General features: G+C 36.5%; 2 protein-coding genes across 6 annotated transcripts in view; one reads left to right on the forward strand and one right to left on the reverse strand.

Annotated features, from left to right (window-relative positions):
- The window catches only part of LOC135580949 (uncharacterized), a 14981-nt gene extending 1421 nt beyond the window's left edge, over nt 1-13560 (reverse strand). Inside the window, exons 1-14 of one of the 3 annotated variants that reach the window (XR_010513970.1) lie at nt 13403-13560; nt 12635-13025; nt 12399-12527; nt 11550-11757; nt 9104-9250; nt 8449-8523; nt 7742-7813; nt 7506-7577; nt 6879-6950; nt 5698-5769; nt 5205-5276; nt 4621-4692; nt 1476-1619; nt 4-204 (exon numbers count right to left, since the gene is read on the reverse strand). Coding sequence is in view for 2 of the 3 variants with exons in the window: in XM_065186125.1 (XP_065042197.1) it covers nt 133-204; nt 1476-1619; nt 4621-4692; nt 5205-5276; nt 5698-5769; nt 6879-6950; nt 7506-7577; nt 7742-7813; nt 8449-8523; nt 9104-9250; nt 11550-11757; nt 12399-12527; nt 12635-12826 (1399 nt within the window). In the remaining variant the exon portion in view is untranslated. The remainder of the gene's footprint in view (nt 1-3; nt 205-1475; nt 1620-4620; nt 4693-5204; nt 5277-5697; nt 5770-6878; nt 6951-7505; nt 7578-7741; nt 7814-8448; nt 8524-9103; nt 9251-11549; nt 11758-12398; nt 12528-12634; nt 13026-13402) is intronic. The other 2 variants (XM_065186125.1, XM_065186126.1) reach the window with 2 other exon arrangements.
- Nucleotides 13561-16599: 3039 nt separating this feature from the next.
- On the forward strand, nt 16600-21960 carry LOC103986814 (arogenate dehydrogenase 2, chloroplastic). Of its 3 annotated transcripts, none has more exons than XM_065186127.1 (3): nt 16600-17941; nt 18940-19091; nt 21551-21960. In XM_065186127.1, the coding sequence occupies exon 1, from the start codon at nt 16668-16670 to the stop codon at nt 17745-17747; it is 1080 nt and encodes a 359-aa protein (XP_065042199.1). In that variant the 5' UTR covers nt 16600-16667; the 3' UTR covers nt 17748-17941; nt 18940-19091; nt 21551-21960. The 3 variants fall into 3 exon arrangements, with proteins under 3 accessions (XP_065042199.1, XP_065042201.1, XP_065042200.1); XM_065186129.1 differs by having other exon boundaries at nt 18940-19087; XM_065186128.1 differs by lacking the exon at nt 18940-19091.
- Nucleotides 21961-21987: the final 27 nt, after the last annotated feature.

Raw genomic sequence — 21987 nt, forward strand, 5'->3', positions numbered from 1 at the left:
TACCAAAACTTATTTGCTTTGAATTATGTTACTTTAGAAGGTAGGAAAGATAGATCCATAATGATCCAGAACAAATATATTGTAACTGGGAAGAACACCCTGAAAGGCATATTCACAAGTTATATCACCTACATCGGAAACAGTTTGTCCCAAGGTCTGTAATACGAGCTCCAAAAAGATCCAGATGTGTCAATCCGGTAAGACCTGCATGATATAAAAGAAACTTTCAAGCAATTGACAGCATTTGTTCCAAAGTTTATATACTCAGAGAGTATATAAATTAAAAAAGCACCCAAAAGCCTTCACATTTAACTAAGAATAATCATAAGTTAGAATAGAGTTGCAAGAAACAAGAAGGCAAAAATTAGAAAGAAACTTCAATGCCAACTATCTGATGTTTCATAATCCTAGGGAAGACTAATTGAAACTAACTGATGTTGCATATGGATCTTTCTTTAGTCTATCTTTCCATCGTCATGGGACATGTCCTTTTTTGTTGCTTCAGAACAAAGTCTTTGCTCATCCTTGCCCACTTAAGGCACCTCCAACATAAGTCAGCTACAAATATTTCCTTTTCTATCCATTCTAGTCATTGATATTTCCCACCCACTTGAGTTGTCATAACTAAAATATAAATAAGCTAAACCATCCTTTCAGATGCACTCAACTCTGGACATGCTAGAAAACCTTTAGAAGTTTTCTCATACTTGGTGCACCCTCAAGAATAGCAGGTGAAGAAATTCCATGCTACCTTCTGAATAGCATATCATAGGATACAAGCTTTAACAACACCTACAACTTAACTAGAGCATGAATGATCAACAAGCATTATCATATGTCCACTGCCAGAATTAGTGTAAATCTTAAAATTCATGGAATAAAGAAGCACCTGAGACTCTACAAACGGTTTTTCAACATACATCCATGAAAACTTTTAGATAAAAGGTAATAAATACAAGCTAAGCAACAGCTAGTAGAGCGTTATGAATGTTCTAACAGGCATTATCTTATCTTCACAACTACAACTAGTGTAAATCTTGAAATCAAGCAGAATAGAGAATCACCCAGAACTCTGGAACCAGCAACAGGAAAAAAAGAAAGAGAGAGGACAAGCGGATTTTTCAAATACAAGTGAAAATTTTCACGTAGTGTGTCAACTGTAATTAAAATCGAAGCCTCCTGAATAATTCCTCAAAAGTCATCTTATGTAGATTTCCAAGTCATCACTACATGGGTGCCTCACTAAGAAGAAACCTCAAATGCAAATATTTAGGACTGTTGTATGCTGAGAAAAAAGAGAGAAGTTTACCCTTTTAACAAAAGGCAAAACTTTCTATATCTAACATGAGAAGACGAAATAAATTATACAAGCTATACAAAGGTTTCAAAACTGGAATGCGGATAACAAATTCCATGATCATGAATATTTGCATCCACATATTGTGACAATATGCAAGCCTGCAAACAAGTCTTACTGGTGATAGCCGTTAAGCCTGCATCTGTTATCTGGCGAGCATCCAAATTTAGTGACTTAATGGAAGTTAAGCCAGACAGCTTCCTCAAGCCACCATCAGTTACTGATGTGAACGAGAGATTGATACTCTCCAAGTTGCATAAACCTGACAATGATATATATCACAATCAAGTTTCTCATGTCATAGTAATCTAGTAATAATCTAATTGCACTTGTACTATATAAATAATGTTCTGAGAATTCACATTCAAAACCTGATATGTTTATATGCATTGCACATCTTTTACAGAAAAAAGACAAATTGTATAGTGAGTTGCAGACCATCATATTTTCCTTGTAAAAAAAATAATGAAAATTATACTTAAGAAGAGGACCACATGCCATGTAAACCTCAAAAGCAAGTTTCATGTTCCAAGTGTCATGAACTGAAAAATATTATGAAAAGCATCAAATTGTTAATGAGAGAAATAACAGTAAATGGATGAGACTACAAGTCTACAAAGGCTTCTTGGTCATCAAAGGAAGTTCACAACTTATAGATAGCTCCAGCCCAGTGAGAATGATCTTATATAAGCAAAATCTGTAGTAATTTTTGCCTGGGAAACTAGATGATTGTGTTAGTACTTTGCAACTACTGTCTTATGTTAAGCATCATATTGTACAAAGAAAATTAACATATATTTCACTTATTAGAAACATCTATCATTCTAAGTTCCAAGGACCATGACAAGCAGTTGCATGGTTAATTTTGTTCCACTAATAATTACACCCAGAAAGCCAGTAGGTTCAGGTGCAAGTGAACAAAAAAAACATAGGGGTAAAAGTTTAGAACATTTCAAAGTAATTTGATTACTCAGTCTTTAAAAAAAACACCCACATCTACTTGTCACCTAGGTTAACTGAATGAATAAAGTTCGTGGATAGAGTCAAGATTGTTCATGGATAGTGTCAAGATTGCACCTACTCCATAGGTTAAGTTCCAAGTTACATGGTTAATTTTGTTCCACTGATAATTACACCCAGAAAGCCAGTAGGTTCAGGTGCAAGTGAACAAAAAAAACATAGGGGTAAAAGTTTAGAACATTTCAAGGTAATTTGATTACTTAGTATTTTTTAAAAAAACCCACATCTACTTGTCACCTAGGTTAACTGAATGAATAAGTTCATGGATAGAGTCAAGATTGTTCATGGATAGCGTCAAGATTGCACCTAGTCCATAGGTTAAGGGGTCACGTATTGAGTAAGAAATAGCTTTAAAAAAGGGACAATCATCACAGTGATGTTTTTGCGTCTCATGAGCTCGAGTAGACAACAATATGCACATATAAACATTCAACTGCCTACAAACCTTTACCATCAGAAAAGCCATGTTGATTTTGATCAAAAGAATCCAGTAACTATCAGTTTCAAGAGTACATGCATGAAAGGTGATAATATCTCTAGGTTGACTAGGCCCATGCAATTTTTTTATATAATGTGATTTATGCTTCTTTTGACATGTTAGACATCAGTAAGATGGAAGAAAAATACAAATGGCAGAGAATTTGAACCACCGTTAAAGATTTTCATAATTTTTTTAATTTAGCTTGCATCTTTGACTGTTCAACTTGTCTTATATGTGACAAAAGAAATACAATTTCTTCACTGACATAAACCATCTAAAAAGAAGAAACAGAGAACTGCATTTTCTCCATAATGTGAAGTTGGTAATAGCTCAATCACTATGGTTCTCATAGCTCTTGTCAGTCTCCAATCAGGGATATAACTGACAGCAAAACAGGTTGCCACCTGCTTGTCGTATGCTATTATAAGATGTTTAATAATTTAATCGTGAAAAAATGTGCCATGTTTATGCATGTTCAGATGTACTTCTTGTTGATTTTGAGATTAATTCTTGTAGTTTATGTACTGTTTCTCTGATTCGTTTATGACTTTGCAAAGAAAATGAATCAATTTGCAATCATTTTTTAGGCCCACTATGCAAAAATCAATAGAAGCAGCATCAGGAGTGAGTAAAACAGCAAGGTAAATCTGAAGAGACACATGCCACTCAGGAAAACCTTCAAACCTTAAGGATGGTAAGGAAGAGTTTTAGGCATTCTCAGAAGTCTGTTTACACCTGTTGGTTGCATATGACAAAATGTTAATGATCAACTATACATCAATCTGAGCCATTCCACCTATATGTGGCATGTTTGACCTAGTCACATAACCGAGAAAAATACAAGCTCTACTATTTCTGGTAAAATTCTTTTTGGTGATCAGGACATCTAAATGATCATAGATGAAGGTTTTTCAGAATTTTCAACTAAAAACATATTTTTAATTTGTGGAATCTTAGAGGGAACAGACCTCTAAACATAATAAACAAACTGAGAGCAAGACCAATTATTTATCTGTTTAAAGAAAACAGAATCAGTACTAAGAGTAATTAAGATTAAACATCTATGCTTAAATTGCTACAGGAAAAAGAAAAAAAAAGATGCAAGACCAATTTATCAATTAACTAGTATTAACATCTGCCAAGATGTATATGAACTGTGAATCAAACTATGATCATCTGCAAGACCAATCAAACTATGTATGTATGTATGTATGTATTCCGTTCGGTAACAGGTGATCCGTGTACTGGTCAACTGACGAACCGGTACATACCGCCCGGCATGGGTGATATTATTCAAAACTGCATAGCTTGATCATCTAATCATAAATCATAAAATATAGCTGATCCAAATATTGTTTATCCATCAAGCAGTCAGCTATAATTAATCCACACTATCCAAGACACCACAAGCAAGTTCCTTCACCTAAATGATTATTGGACAAAACTTGCAATAAGTTTAAAATGTGCTGAAGGTTGTTGCAGTCAATATCACACTGAAAAACATATCCAAAAAATAAAACTAAACCTGTGCGATTAATGATGCATACTCAACACATAAGATATATGAACTTACAAAGAAACACAATTAAATTTTACCTAAACAAAAATAAATTAACAAAACATTCATGAAACAGAAAGCTATTATGCTACTGCCACCATGCAACATAAGAATAAGAAAACCAGATATGGACACCTACTAATAGTAAAAAAAATTAACAGTAAGTAGTTCAATTGCATATCATGAACAAGTTGCTAAGCATACCAGAGAGATGGCTCAGTCCATTGCTTCCAACTTCAGTATCGGACAGCTCCAGGCATTTTAAACGTAGAAGACCTTTAAAAAAATATCAAGTGAACCAATAAGGAAAGTTGCAATCAACAATAATTTCAATAATAAACTAAGGTTTTCCAAGAATCTTAGGGGCTAATTTTTTGGCTATGGTTGACAAAATAAGGTTATAGCACTTGCTTGCCTTTTACCCTCTGAAAACCTGCAGATCATGCTTTGGTGCCACTCAGGGAAAACCAAATTGCAGACTTGCTACCTAGTAGAAAACACTAGTGTCTTATGCATCTTTATTGTTGATTGACCTATATTTTGCATATCACTAGCTCACAATGTTCTATGACCAGTCAAGTTTAGCTAAACAAAAAAAAAGGTATAATTCAATCAAATGAATTCACGGATGCCAGAAGTACATTGAAACACCACAACAAAGTTATAAGGGCTTGTCCAAATGTTCTCATATAGGAGAAAAGTCCAGAAATCAGAGTTTCATGACACCATTTCTTGTTGGTAATATATACATGTAACAACTTGAATTAATCGAAAATCATGACACTTACCTTTCAAGTTTAACATTCCTTCATCACCAATCTTACAAGAATCCAAATTCAAGCTCTCCAAATTGATCAAATCTACAATGAATCAAATATTAAGAGAAGTTCAATAAAAAGCAGATCAATCTGACTTTGTCCACAGTAATGATATTCAGAAAGCACAATGACCACTATATATTGAAGTGTTAGCAAAATTAATGCCCAAATTGACAAAGCACCAAGCTATTACCAAATTAAATAAAAAAATAACTAATTTGAAAGAACTACAAAGCCATTAGAAAGTTATAAGAAGATTTGTATCATTGTCTTAAACAAAAGCATGACTAGTTAGAATGTCAATCCAACATCAAAAAGATAATAGTACAGGGAAGCTGAAAGCTACAGGTTGGGCATCAAAGATGTACTGAAGATTGCCAAGTTATTGACTTTGTCAACTAGAGAAGTTTTGGAAAGAACATTTTAAAACTCAGCAGCACTTGCAAACTTGAAACTGATTTACCTTTAAGATGCACCAAACATGCATCACTGATGTTATTGAAACCCAAATTCAGAACTTTCAACTTCTGAAGCCCTGTGATACAATGATTGTTTAAGAGTTGTCAAAAATTTAAGCATATAACAACCAGTACAGGAACTTTCAAAATAACAAGAACCATTATCATGTAAAACAAAACTAATGAACTAAAAGCTCTACATTTTTTTTAGAAAGATAAAAGGTAACAATGTAGCTGAAAAAGCATTGCCCATTACATAAGCACCAAAAGATCACAACTTAATACCATGGTATCTAGTGAAAGAAAAATCCATTTATGACTGATCAAGCATGACCTAAATGGCAAAGATCATCATGATGAATGGTTCTAGACCACATATTATGTATCAAGTTTTTTGCCATTAGAATTACTTCCTTTTGAAAAACCACATCATGTCAAAATACAAGGTCCCTTGTGAATAAAAACATCATTCCTGAGTAACACGAACTAGTCTGCATGTAGGGTCTCGCAGATCAAGGTTTTCTGCATCATGGGATTCCAAGTGCACCACTTAACATTGACTGGTTCATAGCTAGTTAAGGCTTTGTGGCAGCCACTATTTGAAAAAAAAAGAAACAGAACAGGTAGTAGAGGATATAAATATCTTTCTTTTTTTTTACTTCTTTCAACCAGATGGTAGCCTTGTGCTGATATGCCAAAATCTCAACTGGCAAGCTGGAGACCAGAACAGACCAAGATTGGCAATTGCCATTGCAGACTACAGACGTTAAAATGACACATGAATAACCAGACACTAACTTAATGGAGAATAAGAAATTTTTTGTATACAAAAGAGTTCCATTTTCTTCCAGAAAATTAAGAGAAACACTATGCCTTAGACATGCATCAATGCAATCTAATCACACATCAAACTATATGCCAAGATGTACTGGATTCATTGCAGCTTGTTGATATCAGAAGTAGCATGAAGCAGCAAAACATTTGAAGGAACAATCCACACAGCTAGAAATGCAAATGGTAAGACACAATGTCTTTGACTTCCCTTCTCACATGGTAGCAACAACCAAAAATATCTGTACCTACATCATATATGTGATTGCTGAAAAGTTTTAAGGAAACGTACTTCTCCATATTTCACATGTTTACAGAGAACATCTTAAGTTTCCAGAGGTTGTGATTAACTCACCAGAAAAACTCTCACTTCCATCATCAGATATACCACATCGGCTCAAATTTAAAAAAATCAAGGATCCAAAGCCTGTAAAGGATCCAGAAAGAACCATATTTATCACATACCATTTCTTTGAACAAAAAAATCAAACTAGCATACAAATAGACTAATTCAATCACACAGATAAGTCACTCTAAAATATTAAAGAAAAAGATATACATGATATGAATGAATACTTACTCTGAAATCATGCAGTTAAAGAACCAGATATGGACAATTTACAAGTCAAACAGGCCATACAGTGTTCATAAGCTACATAGCAATTACAATCTTGAAAGAACATGTTAAGAAGTAACACTTACATGTAGAGTATATCAGTATAGTTTTTTTTATTTGCATAGCAAAGATGAACTAGTTAAAGAAAGAAATCATTGCACTATGGAACAAGAATAATTGTTCAACAATACTTAAAAGAAGAAGAAATAAAATAACCCCCAGGTTTACAGGACTACAGGAAAGGAACCCACTAAAAATTGCATAACTTATATGTTTAACCGGACAAAGAGACCAATGAATATAGCAATTAACTTATATGTTTAGCAATTACTGGCACCACCAGGAAAGAAGGAAAAAGAAGAAAACCTGATATAACATCCAAGCAGGCAGCAGTAACTGGACAACCCTCCAGGTTCAAGTGAGCAATTTTATATAAACCTGAAAAGAATTTAATTGGAGAAAGGAAATGTACCCTAAAATGGAAAAGTGAAACAGAAGTCTTGCTGATGAAGGATGCCAGAAGCTAAGAGCAAATGTGAAATTGAAAACATATGAATAATAAACTGCAAGTCTAGAAATCAAGACAGCCCATTGCATCTTACCTTTTAGATGAGCAATCCCTGCATCGGTAACTTTACAACATGACATTTGCAACCCTTTTAAGTTTGAAAGACCTAGAACAAGAATAGAGATGTAAATATTCTGATCAAATTTTCTTGATGAGACTTACTAGACAAACAATATGACAGCAAGATCATCAATGTGCATTGCACCTCTTCTTTGTGAAACAAGGGACTGCTAGTTAGGAGTATGTCACCAGAAACAAAGGAAAAGAAACATATAATGCAAAAAAAAGGTGAGGTTAGCAATGTGCATTGGTTTTATATTTACATGCAATAGCATGGAATAGTTATTTATAATGTTCAAACTTCAAACAACTCAGATTCCTTTATTTGTCAGGGGGGAAAAAAGATATGCCAAACTAGAGGAATACCCACAGAGGTTATTAAATAATACAAAATTTTCAGATTTTTCAATGGACACTTCGGCATAAGCATCAGTTCATCACCATCATCATCCAAGCCCATTTGTCCAGGATAAGAAAACAAAATGTATTTGTCTATCTGTGTAGTATGTGCATATAATTTCCACTCATACAAGGAACAACGGTAGCTGCATGTACATCCCATCCTCCTTGTATTGTAGATCATCATTGAAATGCCTTAACACACCAGACTTTTCTTTTTGGCCAAGCAATAAACTGAGAATGCAAAAAAAATTTCACAGAGTCTAAACAAATAAAACCCACCAGAAAGAGGCTCCATGTCTTCATCTGTTATACAATTGCAGTATCTGATGTTAAGGGATTCGAGCTTTTTCAAGTCTGCAGAAAGTTCACATATGATTGTTTAAAGCACAGAATATGAGAAACAATAAGGCCATAAACAGCAAACAATCGACAATAGAACTTATGGAATTAATACATAATGCATAAAAGGAACTATAGAAACAACAAACTAGTAAAATCTAGGAAAAATTGTCACCACCATCCAATATTATAGGAACTAATTTGGTCATTAGACACAAGCTAACAAATGTGTCAAAAGTAATAATATATGATAAACTGGTCAAATTCACATTTATGATTGATTTTGTTCACATATTTCCATGATTTGTTTCCCTTTCATTCCTATCTTCATCTTTGTTTGTAAGTATATTACCCTCCAAAAAAAAAAAAAATTGTAAACTACTATATTATGTCACAATTCGTTTGAAGGAGGAAGCCTGGTGCATGAGATTATTAATCCTTGCAAACTCTAAACAGGTGTAAAAATGATTGACTCATGTGAGTTTTGACATGATTCATTATGAAAGAGAAGCAAAGCTCAAAAAACCAAAATTGCTATCTTTTTAGAGCTGTGCCAACATGACAATCAAAGGCCAATAGTTTGGTAGAAGCATACCTTTTAAATATATAAGACCACCATGAATCTTTAAGCATTTCTCTAGATCCAAATTTACCAAGTTAATCAAGTTGGTAAAAACCCTCATTCCTTCAGCAGTAATTGCATTGCTCTTCTTTAAACTTAAAGAGGTCAAGTTTGAAAGTCCTGAAGGGAGAAACAAAGTTTGCGAGAAAAGTGCAATAAAATGGTAAAAATTATTGGGCTAATTTATCATTCAATAAAAGAAAGTAGACACAAGAAAAGTTTGACCAGTTTCATTAAACAATAAGCATTACAGCAAGAGTGTGAATGTTCTTGTTCCAAATTATTTACACCAAGAGTAAGGAAAAAAAAAGCAAAAGTGGAATTCACAGATCTTCAGGAATATGAATTGAGTAACATATAGACAATATTATGTCGTACTTTAAAATCTACTACAACAGATTTAAAAAAATTAGTGACTCTAGATATCTAAGAAAATATAGAGGACCTCAGGACCTTTTGTAGCAAAAGGATAATATTAAAGTGTAACATTTTTTACATTAAATAAAGAATGAAAAGCACATGATAGGCAAAATCATCAAGCTTGGGAAAAAATTTGAAGCCAAAGCATTGAGAACCTAGAAAGTAGAAACCATGGAAACGGTCATTAATCTTAGTAAGTACTTCACTTCCTCAGCCGCTAAGAGATAGGTAATGCCATTAGAATGTCAGCATACAAAGTCAGATATCGGTGCAAGCTTTGTTTCCCCCAGAACAAAAAGATAAACTTGAAGAAACAAAATTAATGATAGAGCACAAGCCTTGTTTCTGTTACTGAATTGTGTTAATTCTTGTTAATAATAGTTAATTCTTGTAAATAATAGTTTACAAATTATGTTAATTACTGTTTTTGTCACTGCTAGAATTTTGCATTGTAAATTTTGAATTGTCAATTTTTGCTATAATTTTGAATTGTGTTAATTTTGATGTTAGTCTTCTTTTTTTTTATGTTTCTTGTCATATTTGGATAATTTAGTACTCTAATGCTTTGTAGATGGTGATATTTTGGTCAAATGAATGCAATTAAATATTCTAGTGGTGATATTTTGGATATGAAATGATATGGAAACGGAATTCATGTATTGTTTAATTTAATTTTATTGATTTTTCTCCTTAATTATATGTCTACAATTTTTATATTGGCATTTTGGTACCTAGACATCTTTTAGCACTTAGCATCTTTGACAACACTGCCCTGGAACTTGGGAACACTCCACTTTGGTGCAGTCATTAGGAAAAGAGTCCTAAAAGAAAGACCAATTGAAGGGATGGATCTTCAAACAGGCAACTATCGAATCAAATGACATTGGGCATGTTTCCCATCTCTTCTCAAGAAACATACGGGGTATTTCTTTGCAAAATTATGCTCAATTTCATATGAGGCAATTCCTTCAAGATCTCTTTGTTAGTTGAGGGAGATATCAGCACGAATCCGTGAAACTAAAACTTTTAAACACCTAATCATCAAATAAGGACAAGAGACGCATGCTAAGTGATACAAGAGCAATTTAGTTTATTTATTATCTGAATAAATTTCATTAGTTTAGGGGTATTTTGCATATGTCATAAGTTAGTCACATGATAATATCTACTCGAGATGAAGAAAAAGGAAACAAATGCAGAAACAAGTGGAAGAAATCAAGTTCGTTATTGATTGAAGATTGTAAATCTTGATTGAAGATCATAAAGATTCATCTCTACAAAAAAGGGCATCTATCAATCAATAATATTATCAAGAAAAGGGAGATTATCCTTCAAATCAAGTCACCAATATTATTTTCTTCGAAGGAAAAAACAAATCATATATTTGATTTGATGTGATTGCAATTATCCTTCTTTCCATAATTTCCTTTATTTTACTTGAGTCTATAAAAAAAGAGCTTGAACATTGTAATGCATCAATCAGAAATTAATCAATAATTGAGTTCTTTTCCCACCGTATGTGTGAGTGGTGCGAGACCACAAGTTACTTTTATAATGGAATCATTCTATCGTTCACGTGCGAGACGTGCGAATGTGCAAAGCCTTCATCCCGAGCCTAAGAGTTTGCTCCTTGAGCCAAACCGAGTATGGTAGTTATCCCTTTGTTTTCCTATTGTTTTTCAATTACTATCTTTCTATTCCTCTCTTTATGGTTCCTCTATTATCAAAAGTTCTGCTTCTCGTCCTACACCACTAATCTTTTGTGCCTAAACAGAGGTTATGTGTAAAACCTTGTCCTCACACCTAGGCAAACTTCTGGTAATAGTAGACCTTTTGGTAATTATAATATGGGCTGAACATTGCTTCATTACTAAAAAATATAAGGAGGTTCTCCTTATCCACAGGATCAGGAGATTGTCTTGCTGATGTATGACAAGATGCACAATGGAAGGTTTCTAGAAAAACCAAGAAATGGCATAAAAGGCTGAAGAAAAATTACCAGATATATGTGATACACCATAGTCTGAGATTTGGTCACAGTAATTACATTTCAAGCACTGGACATTGTGGCAATTCTTAAGAAGAGACAATCCAGAATCTGTCACATCAGAGCAAGAAATATCAAGAGACAGCAGTGATTGCCCTTGAGAGGAAACTGTGCTTAACCAACTGTCCTTCACTCCTGGATATTCTCCAAGATGAATATCCTGATGGCAAAAGCAAAAAATATAAACTATCAACAGCATTAAGTACAAGATCCAATATAACACAAGAAAATCCAAATTCTGTGCATTTACTTGGGGAAAATATCATTCAAATATCACAAGCTAGGAGGAATGTTAAATGAAGTTGTCCAAATAACATAAAGTTTATGACCAGTAAACAAAATATTCTCCATCAGGTACATGGACATGCAGATATTCCTCTAAGTAATCTTGCCAAGCTTAAGTGAGAAACTACACCACACAGAACAACTACTTCCAGAAAGCTTCTCTGTAATTTCCGATACAGGGTAAGTAGGACAACTACCTCCATGGTTAAATTTGAAGCCACAAGTAGTGGTTAATACAATTCATGACAAAAGAAAAGGAAAAGAGCTTTTCCTGCTAAAGAAGGGCAGAGCAATCAGCTCTGCATCCTTATAGCAGTACCATACTAATTATTAGTACATACCGATAAATACACTTGTTTCTAGTTGTTGAAGGACCACACTAGTTTCCAGTATGAATGATAGATACACTTGCTACTACTTGTCGCTCATGGCCGCAAATCATTCAGAGTAGCTTATACATTAAAAGATGAAACTCCAAACCAGCTATTTGTTGGACCACAGCAATAGAATGCTCACCTGAAGTGCACAATCCTGAAAGGCTGCAAGAGACACATCAGTGAGGCCATGAGATTCGACTAATTCATTGAATATCTGCTGGCTTATGTCTCTTGGCAGCATGGAAAAGCTGCTATACTTTTTTATATCCTGTTTCCACCCAAATATTTTAACATAGGAAATATGAGGTCTCAACCACAACGCAAGACACAAAATACTCGAATCATATGCTTATAGGCATAATGGAAGATACGTACCTCACGAATTTTAGCCACGCATAACTCCATGAGAGAAGGGCACTTTCCTTGCCTTCGAACTGTAACATCTGTGCTGCAACGAGGCAGACTAAATAACAACCATTTTGAGCTGCCAGTCTTAGAGAATCTTCCGGACCTGCGTAAATCATCTTCATCGAGAACGTTTCTCTTTCTAGAACAAGCTCCCCCCATTGGAGAACGGTTAACTTCCAAATAATGATTTTTTTCTTTTTTTTCTTCAGCTGTCCTGTTAAAAAGATCAACTTTCCGCCATTTGCACAATCCAGAAGAACCCAAGAAACTTTCTTGTTTGCACTATTCCATTCTAGAGTAAGAATTTAAGCCAGCATAAACAGCATATCTTCAATAACCAGGATAAAAGCTACTTCCTCTGAGAAAATAACAAGTGGAATTTCAATGCAAGAAACAATCTATATGACAAAAAACACAGTCAAATGGATTTTCACGGCAAACAAAAATCAACTGTAGGATAAAACCCCATAAGATCATGGAGATGAAAAATTCCAAGATCGCAAAAGTTCTACCGAATAACACGAGAAATCGATGATCGCTTGACGAACTAAGACATCCGAATATCCATCGCCCCCCGTTCTCTAGTGCCATCAGCAAACCAACAACTTCAAGCCCAAAAGAACAGAGAGAAACAACCCAAGAAAAAAAAGTTGCGAAAGCGACGGACAGTACGAAAAACTCCCCAAAAACACACAAAAGTCCCATCGATCGGATGATCGAACGCCGTATTCTTACCGTAGAGGGAGAGAAAAGGAGGTGGCGCACGATCGAATCTTAGGGTTTAGCATAAAGGAGGACGAGGGGAGAGAAGAGACGGAGGACGGGTGAAAGAAGCCTGAAGCGGCACGAAAGGAGGGTGAGAGGAGAAATAAGAGCCCCAAGGAGCGAGAAAGGGCGGGGGAGAGTGGGATGACGGCGGGGCCCACAGTATGAGCCAACAGATGATGAACGCGTGCCGGTCTCGGCTGCCCGAGCTCGGCGCTTCAGAGGAGCAGGATAAGCCGCGGCGGTCGGACCGATCAGCTATGCCGACCACAACACGAAATACCACGAAACACAACGTGGCGACATCTTAGTGGCCTCTCTGTTGTGCCCGGGGACCCACTTTCTACTTCCTGTTTTGTAGATATCCGACAACCCCAACCCGACGAGAAAGGTTTTCGTCACAAAATTATTTCTCTCATTTTTCGTTATTTTCTTTACTTCAAACGACTGCTTATATAAGTATTTTCCAACGCGGGTAGAATAACGAATTCGTTCCTGTGTGGTTCATGTGGGGTTCTGTGAATGGATCGGCACAGCGGATCCACAATGGAAACGGGTTAAGCGGGTCCACGTGTCGACGTTCCTTATCCGACACGCACCCTCACACCGAAACTCCCGTTTTGGGACCCACCCGAATAAACCCAGAATAAAGGAAAATTAAAAATGAGAACGACGTGGGCCCACCAATTAATTCTTAATATATATATATATATATATATATATATATATATATATATACACTCATTTCGAATAGCATATATGGATACTGTAAAATATTACGTAGATTCAGGAATTCTATTTGGAATTAAAATATGTAAATACATAATATTTTTACCATCATAATAATTTTATACAGGTTTTACATTTGGAGGGATGTAATGCAGCAAAATGAAGGGATAACAATGTAAAATTATTGATTTTGTAGGGACACAAAAGTAAATTTGATGGTTAATAACGAGCGCCGGCAAGGGAGAGAGATCACGTGAGTCGCTGACCCACGGGCAACACCCAAAGACACAGTGTGGGACCGACCCCGCTGATCCTCTTTCTTTTGACGGAGATGAATGAGGACGTAAAAAGGCTGTCACCTTAATAAAAGTACGCAAAAGAAAATTCCATATTTTAAAGATACATCACGAGGTAATAGTGGGACCCACGCGAAACACACCTTCCACGTCATAACTATTGTCACGTATTCTCAAGGGTGTCTGAATGCCACCACGCACTTGCATTTATATGCGATTAAATTGGGTGCGTCATATCATGTCGAAATGTCGTTCGCATGTACCTTTTTTTTGTTTGTCTTTTATCTGCAATTATAATTTTTCGATGTGTGATGTGCTAAATTCTACTTACATTTATTTGACAAAATTATACGTATATATACTTCCAAAGTCGATCGTTTCATACCTATACATATGTACGTTAATTAATCTTCATTAGCTGTTTTTGGTATCTTTAAAAGCAAATTTAGAACTACAGACATATGTAAGTTAATATCTTCATTAGCTATTTTTAATTAGTTGTTGGCTGGAACTCTTTAAAAGCAAATTTAGAATTATATGTACATTTATGTGATATGGTATATTTTGGCCGACACGTCACCGTTGACACCGCATGTCAAATCGGAGCCCTATGCCACCCATTCCGTCCCATCCCGGAAGCTCGTACTAAGAAGATATGCCACACATCCCGTCTTAGGAGCTCGAGGTGGCACCGTCTAACGTCGCTCTATGCGTCCCGGAACGACGGTCGATCAGAATGGTCATCCCATCTCTCGGGGGTCAACAGCAACAACATCAAATCGATGCACCATTAACCCTCGTGCCACGGTATAAAACTCCTAGCTGGCCTCCGGCCATGAGGTAACAAGAAAAAAAAAAGAGGAAAAAGGCAATCTCTCTCGTTACTAACTTGCTCGTCGGAGGGGTTATGATCGGGTACCACCTGATAGAGGCCATTTTTGCAAGAGAGCGATCACTCATCGATGGTGAGGGATTCGGCACAAGAGCACGATCAGCTTAGCACTAAGGAGTCGCTAATCAGTCCCGATCTCGACCAACGTCAACCAGCACTCCTTCCCGAGAGCTTGGGTAATCTCATCATCCGAATCACCCTACAGAAAGCTCCCGACATCGGCCCGTGGATCTAACCGTTCTGACTCACCAGCTACGACATATCCGTTGTCTAACTTATGAGTCGTTAATTCATATTTTAGCTGTCCATGTCCAACATGCATGTTGACTTTGGTTGGAGAAACGAAAACAACTCAAAGTCCAAGTCAACGCACATGTTACTTCAGACTTAGAGTTTAGAGTGTAGCATCCGAGAACATACGATGATGATTGGCTTAATCAGATTCTATGTACAGCATGGTTAAATCAATCATCACATCATCTCAAGACATAAAAAGATATTATCATTGGTTCAATACGATTTTATTCTTTTAAAATTAACTAAAATATATGGAACTAAATTCTTACTTCATACTTCTCAATCATTATGAGATTAAATATAATTATTGATTACATATATAATAATATATATATTACATATAAATATTAATGATAAAAAATAATTTTAATGTTTGAAATGATATATATGTTATATAAAAATATAAAAGTTATGTTTAATTTTTAAGTATTAGTTTATAAAAATAATCTTATTTTTCATATAAACATCTCACTTTTTTCATAATTCTTGTAATGCTCCATATAATAATAACTTTTTTTTTGGTAGATTGATCTTAGAGTAGATGGTGTTGAACCAATGCATAGGGTGATTCGATCTAATTTATTAAGAATATATTTTTTTTATTAGGCTTAGGGTGGGAGCTTTTCAAAATACTATAAGTTGAAAATCTCCTAATTTATTTATTATTTTAAATCAATAATGAAACATATTTTAAATCTTATTTTTCTATAAGTCGATTTGCATTGGATTTTGAGTTCATTTAAGATTATTGATATTGTTATCTTATCAAATTATTGGTGTTGTATTTTAAGATTTTTTTTTAAAAATGATGATAATTATGAGTAGTGTTAATTATTGATGTACACAAAAGAATTTAAATATTTAAAGGGATATATAAAATTGGAGGGCAAACATAATATTTCTAATATTTAAACGGGCAGATATGTACAGTTTCATTACGATTTGCTAACATAAAGCATACAACTTATCGCCGTCTCGATCGCCCTTCTGCCCTCGCCGCGTCCTCGGACCGCTCGTCAAAATGATCGCTTCGCATTCGCAGTTCGCCTCGCTCCCCCATCGTCTTCCGCCGCCGCCGCCGCGGCTCCTGAACCTGCCGTCATTCCGGCCGAGGGCCACGCTCCTCTCCCGCGTCTTCCGCGTCCCCTCGGGGCGATGCCACCGTCAGCGACGCCCTTGGGGCGGCGGAACGGTGCGGGCTCTGGACGCAGCCCAAGCGTTCGACTACGAGTCGCGGGCGTCGGAGGAGTTGGAGCAGCGCGCGCGCCTCAAGATCGCGATCGTCGGCTTCGGCAACTTCGGGCAGTTCCTGGCCCGCACGTTCGCTGCGCAGGGCCACGCCATCCTCGCCTACTCCCGCTCCGATCACTCCGCCTTCGCTGGATCCCTCGGCGCCGCCTTCTTCCGTGACCCTCACGATCTGTGCGAGCAGCACCCGGATGTGGTGCTCCTCTGCACCTCCATCCTCTCCGCCGAGGCCGTCCTCCGCTCCCTCCCCTTTCAGCGCCTCCGGCGCAGCACCCTCTTCGTCGACGTGCTCTCCGTCAAGGAGTTCCCCAAGAACCTCCTCCTCCACATCCTGCCACCGGACTTCGACATCCTCTGCACCCACCCCATGTTCGGCCCTGAGAGCGGCAAACACGGATGGGCAGGTCTCCCCTTCGTCTACGACAAGGTTCGCATCGGTGACTCAGAGGACCGCGTCGACCGATGCCGCCGCTTCCTCGACATCTTCGCTCGGGAGGGCTGCCGCATGGTCGAAATGTCCTGCGCTGAGCACGACGAGAACGCCGCCGAGATCCAGTTCCTGACCCACACCGTCGGCCGCATCCTCGCCAAGCTCGACCTTAAGTCCACTCCCATCAACACCAAGGGCTACGAGACCCTGCTCAAACTCGTAGAGAACACCTGTAGCGACAGTTTCGACCTTTACAACGGCCTCTTCATGTACAACAAGAACTCTACCGAGTTGCTTGAACGCCTCGAGCTCGCCTTCGATTCCCTCAAGAAGGAGCTCTTCGGCCGCCTGCATGACATCCTGCGCAAGCAGCTCTTCGAGAGCCCTAACGGCAGTAGTGCGCCTGTCGCCAAGGATAATTGAAGAATGTCCTTTTTCTTTTCTTGTCACTATGTATGCAAGTAGTTTTCTTTTTCCGGTTACTTAGTTATCATTCAATGTTATCCTTTTCTTTTCCTCCCACAGGATTTCCAGTCCTATGCGGAGATGCATTCGATAGGCTGGTTTATGAAGATAACAATCTCGTAGTTGGCAAGTGCCAATGGATCAGGGAAAGGGTACTCCCTATTTCTGAATGTGATATCACTATTTATGAAAGGAAGACTGATGATTTTCATTCTTTTTCAACAAGTTTGCTGAAATTTAGATTTTTTATAGTGTACAATATAAAGTATTAGATAATATTGCTGTTCGAAAGTAAGAAAGCTTGGAGTTCTCTTTTTGTTGGTTTCGTTCTGATTTTAGTTGTGTTGTTATTGTTGGATAATAAGGTTTTGCTGTGTCTTTTGCTGGATAATTTTGAAGATTGTTGTGCAATAGTAAGAAAGCTTGGAGTATGTTTTTTGTCCATTTCATTGTTGTTTTAGTTGCGTTGTTATTGTTGGATAATAATTTTTTTCTGTGCCTTTTGCTGGATTATTTTGAATATTGTCGTGCAATAGTAAGAAAGCTTGGAGTATGTTTTTTGTCGGTTTCGTTCTTGTTTTAGTTGTGTTGTTATGTTGGATGATAAGTTTTTGCTGTGTCTCTTTTCTGGAGTATTTTGAATAGATATCTAGGTAGACAATCCCGTAGTCTTATTGTTACCTTTGTAGTTTGATCTGGCTACTGTATCCTCTAAAATCTAGGGAGGATATGTTACTGGATTTTTCTGCTTTTTGTTGTCACAGGTTGCTACTAACTTGTGTGTTATCCACTTAAGATGCTGGAGTACAAGTTCATATATTTATTGAATGTACTGACATTTGATCACTGTCTAAGATATGAGCTTATGGTTTAGAGCTTTTCAGTAAGCCCGAGTACCGAAGGATTGCGCCTAGGTTGAATAACATTGAACATGTGACTTATGAATTCCATGCTGCAGTCATACTAGCTTTGTATGTCTCATATCGGGCCTCATACTTTTTATCACTAGGAACACAACCCTATCAAATGAGGGCTGGTTTTGAGTAAACTGCTTACCATAATAGTTTATCTTGATTCTTTTTTTCAAGATGTCAAACGGTGCCTAATTCAAGTTCTTGTAATTGCTTGACATGATGCATTTTGGGATTAGGTCTGGATCAATAGGTGCATCGACTTGAATTCAACTGCACAAGTGAGAGAGAAAGAAAGTGATTATTTTACATGCATTAAAGAAAAAGAGGAAGAATTGGCTTCAGGTCAACTGTATGGCATTATTGATGCTGCCATATGGCATTTTTGTATGTGAGTTATCCCAACTTAACTGTATGGCATTACCTCTTTGCACGTAACTGGAAACTTAGGTGATGTGCTTATCAAACAAGATCTATCCCTTTCTTAATATGTTTAATAATGCTTGCATAAATCTATTTGAGATCATCTTTTCTCAGATAAGTTGCATAAATTTACGCAAGCTTGCTCTTTCTTAAAGAAGTTAATGATGATGGATAAATCTACTCAACAAAGGTTTTGTATCACAAAGAGAGATCGTGCCATATCAAAGTTTATGTAGGTTTTCTTAGTGCAAGAAGAAACAGCAATAGTGAAGAATTGTGTTAATTCAAAATATCAAATTGTTATCGTTTATTAATCTTTGAACAAAATATCTATTAAGCAGAACACCAAGGAAATATTTTGCTGAGTGTTTTAGTAGAGTGTGCTGCTTTGTTAATGCATTTCAACTGTTGTTTTCTTATACATGTCACTTTGCTACTTCAAAAATTGACATAATAACACAACTGTGGATCACACAATAGATGATGATAATGCTTAACCATCACTTAAGGTTTTTACATCACGATATAGTTTTAACCAAATCTAGAGGTCATGAGTTTCATAGATTTTCCAAGTCGACAGTGAGTTTATTGTTTCTCTGAGTCGGCAGCATCCTTTTCCTTTGCTAACCCTTATCTCCATATGATCTTAACCTATCCATGGATTATAGCATTTTGTTGAAGAAGCGTACTTAAAGCTTTGAGTTTATTATTTGGGAACATGATAGATTGCTTTATAACAGAGGCCCATATATGTTAGCACCATTTCTCTTTTGTGCTTCTTATCATGAATAGAATCATTGAGCAATTACAATAGTCAGCCAACTTGAAACAAGTAAAAGGTTAACTGTTGAGATGATATTGTCTATATTTTTCGTGTCTTTGCTCTGTTACATGTAGTTTTTTGAACTTTTTCTTTAAATTAGTAGTTTCTTAGTTGTCAACGGCACTCCAAAGAAGAAACAAATATTTCTCTTTTGTGTCATTTTTTTCCATGTTGTCACGGACAAACTTCTAAATAGGATGTTTGATGTAATGGTTATGTATGTTCGTGTCTTTTGGTATGTTCATGCTTTGTACAGCATGTAGAGGGACAGCCGAAAGCTTAATAGTCCCATTTTAGTTAAGTTGGTGGCCGCTTTAGGCTTGTAAATAAAAGTTGTGTCATGTGGACACGTGTGAGAGATTTTCGGTCTGTAATGGATCATTTTACCCTTTGTTGTGCAACTGTTTAGAGCTTGTAGAGTCTGTTTGTAATTTGCATTGTCTATAAAGTGTTTTTCGGAGATGTTTGCTTGTGGATCCCGAGTGAAACGTTTTCTCTGTCCTGTTCTCTCTTTTGTGGGTCCTAAGGGACCATGGGAGGCTTCGGGAGGTTGACCTTTGCGGACGGACACGCAAGGGTGCTACATGACTTAGGCAAAACCAGTTAAATCCATGACAATGCGGCATTGAAGGTTATGAAGTTTGCAGCATTTTAAATGAAAGTACCGCTCTGTTCGAGTCTTTGAAGGTAGTCCTTATGACTATGTGCGTAAGTGTATTTAGTCATGCCACTTTCACTTCAATGGTTTCTAAGCTACTTAATTATGGTCCATTTAAAGCAAATTTATGCCTCCTCTCCTGCAATTTTAGATCTCTTGAACCCCACATTGGCGGGAATTAAAAGTAAATTTACAAAAATTTTGTTTATTTTGTTTTCCTGGTGGCAAATATGTGAACTGAGTGTCTCTCGAGATGCTTATGGACACAAGACAATGAACTTTCATGGATTTGCAACCTCTCAGGGCAGGATATGTGTGATAATTTAAATCAGCCATTTGGTATCTAAGAGATACCATGTTTGGTTCACTCTGAGAAGATCAAACTACAAGTAAAAGATCCGTAAATGTTCTTTAGAAGCTGCCAAGATTGAGAGTGATGGATCTGAGTTTCAGTAGATGATGATTGCCCTTCTTATGATGAGTATGTATATGATCTCAATTAATGAAATGGCTTTTGTAGAATTGAATATATGGGTGAAAGATGAAAAGTTTTCCAGTTAGAATTATAACTCCTCCTGATAATCATAATTACTATGTATGATATGCTGCATTAGCTACCAGTACTTAAAACATTCTGATTGTTCAACATGCAAAGGATGCTAGATTTCTTTGTTGTATCAAAATATATGATTCACTAAGTAATATATTCGATATCACAATTTCGAACTGCCTTTGTTACTCTTTCTTTATTGACTAAATAGCAAGTTAATAACCTACCTTAGACCATCAAACATAACTGTGAAATACATGAATGGATAGCATTATCTTTTATAGCATCATTTGATTCTAAGACATAACTTTGCAAAACTGTAGAAGTATTTACTGTCTCAATTACCTTTATTCTTTCCGGATCTAATCCTTGTAGTGAATCTTTTATCTTTTGCAGGTATCCTTGTAGTCAGATCCTCCCTGCAGTAACATGAGTCATTCTTTCACGTGTCCTTAACACCGACAAAATTTCGCTGGCCAAGTTGCCCACATGTCGTCGCCATACTGCTCGAGAGAAAACCCCTGTCTAAAAGGAAATGTAGTACAAATTTTGGTATTTCGGATTCGTTTGTGGTACCGAGACATAGAATTACAACTCCTCCTGACAATCTAGTAAAACATTTTCAGAAAATCATGTCTGCTTGCAGGCATAGATTTGTTGTGTAGAATTCTGTTTCGTAGAAGGTTTGTGGTCCTCTTCACGTTGTGGAGATGCAGAATGGTCTCACTGAGGTGAATGAGCACTTGAATAACTATTGAAGAAGTTCTTTAATGGTCATTGTTGCAGAAAATTATTGGAGATTTGTACATGTGGAGCAGTGAATGTCTTGTTGC

Source organism: Musa acuminata, chromosome BXJ1-6, assembly GCF_036884655.1.
Source record: "Musa acuminata AAA Group cultivar baxijiao chromosome BXJ1-6, Cavendish_Baxijiao_AAA, whole genome shotgun sequence".
Classification (NCBI taxonomy): Eukaryota; Viridiplantae; Streptophyta; class Magnoliopsida; order Zingiberales; family Musaceae; genus Musa; species Musa acuminata.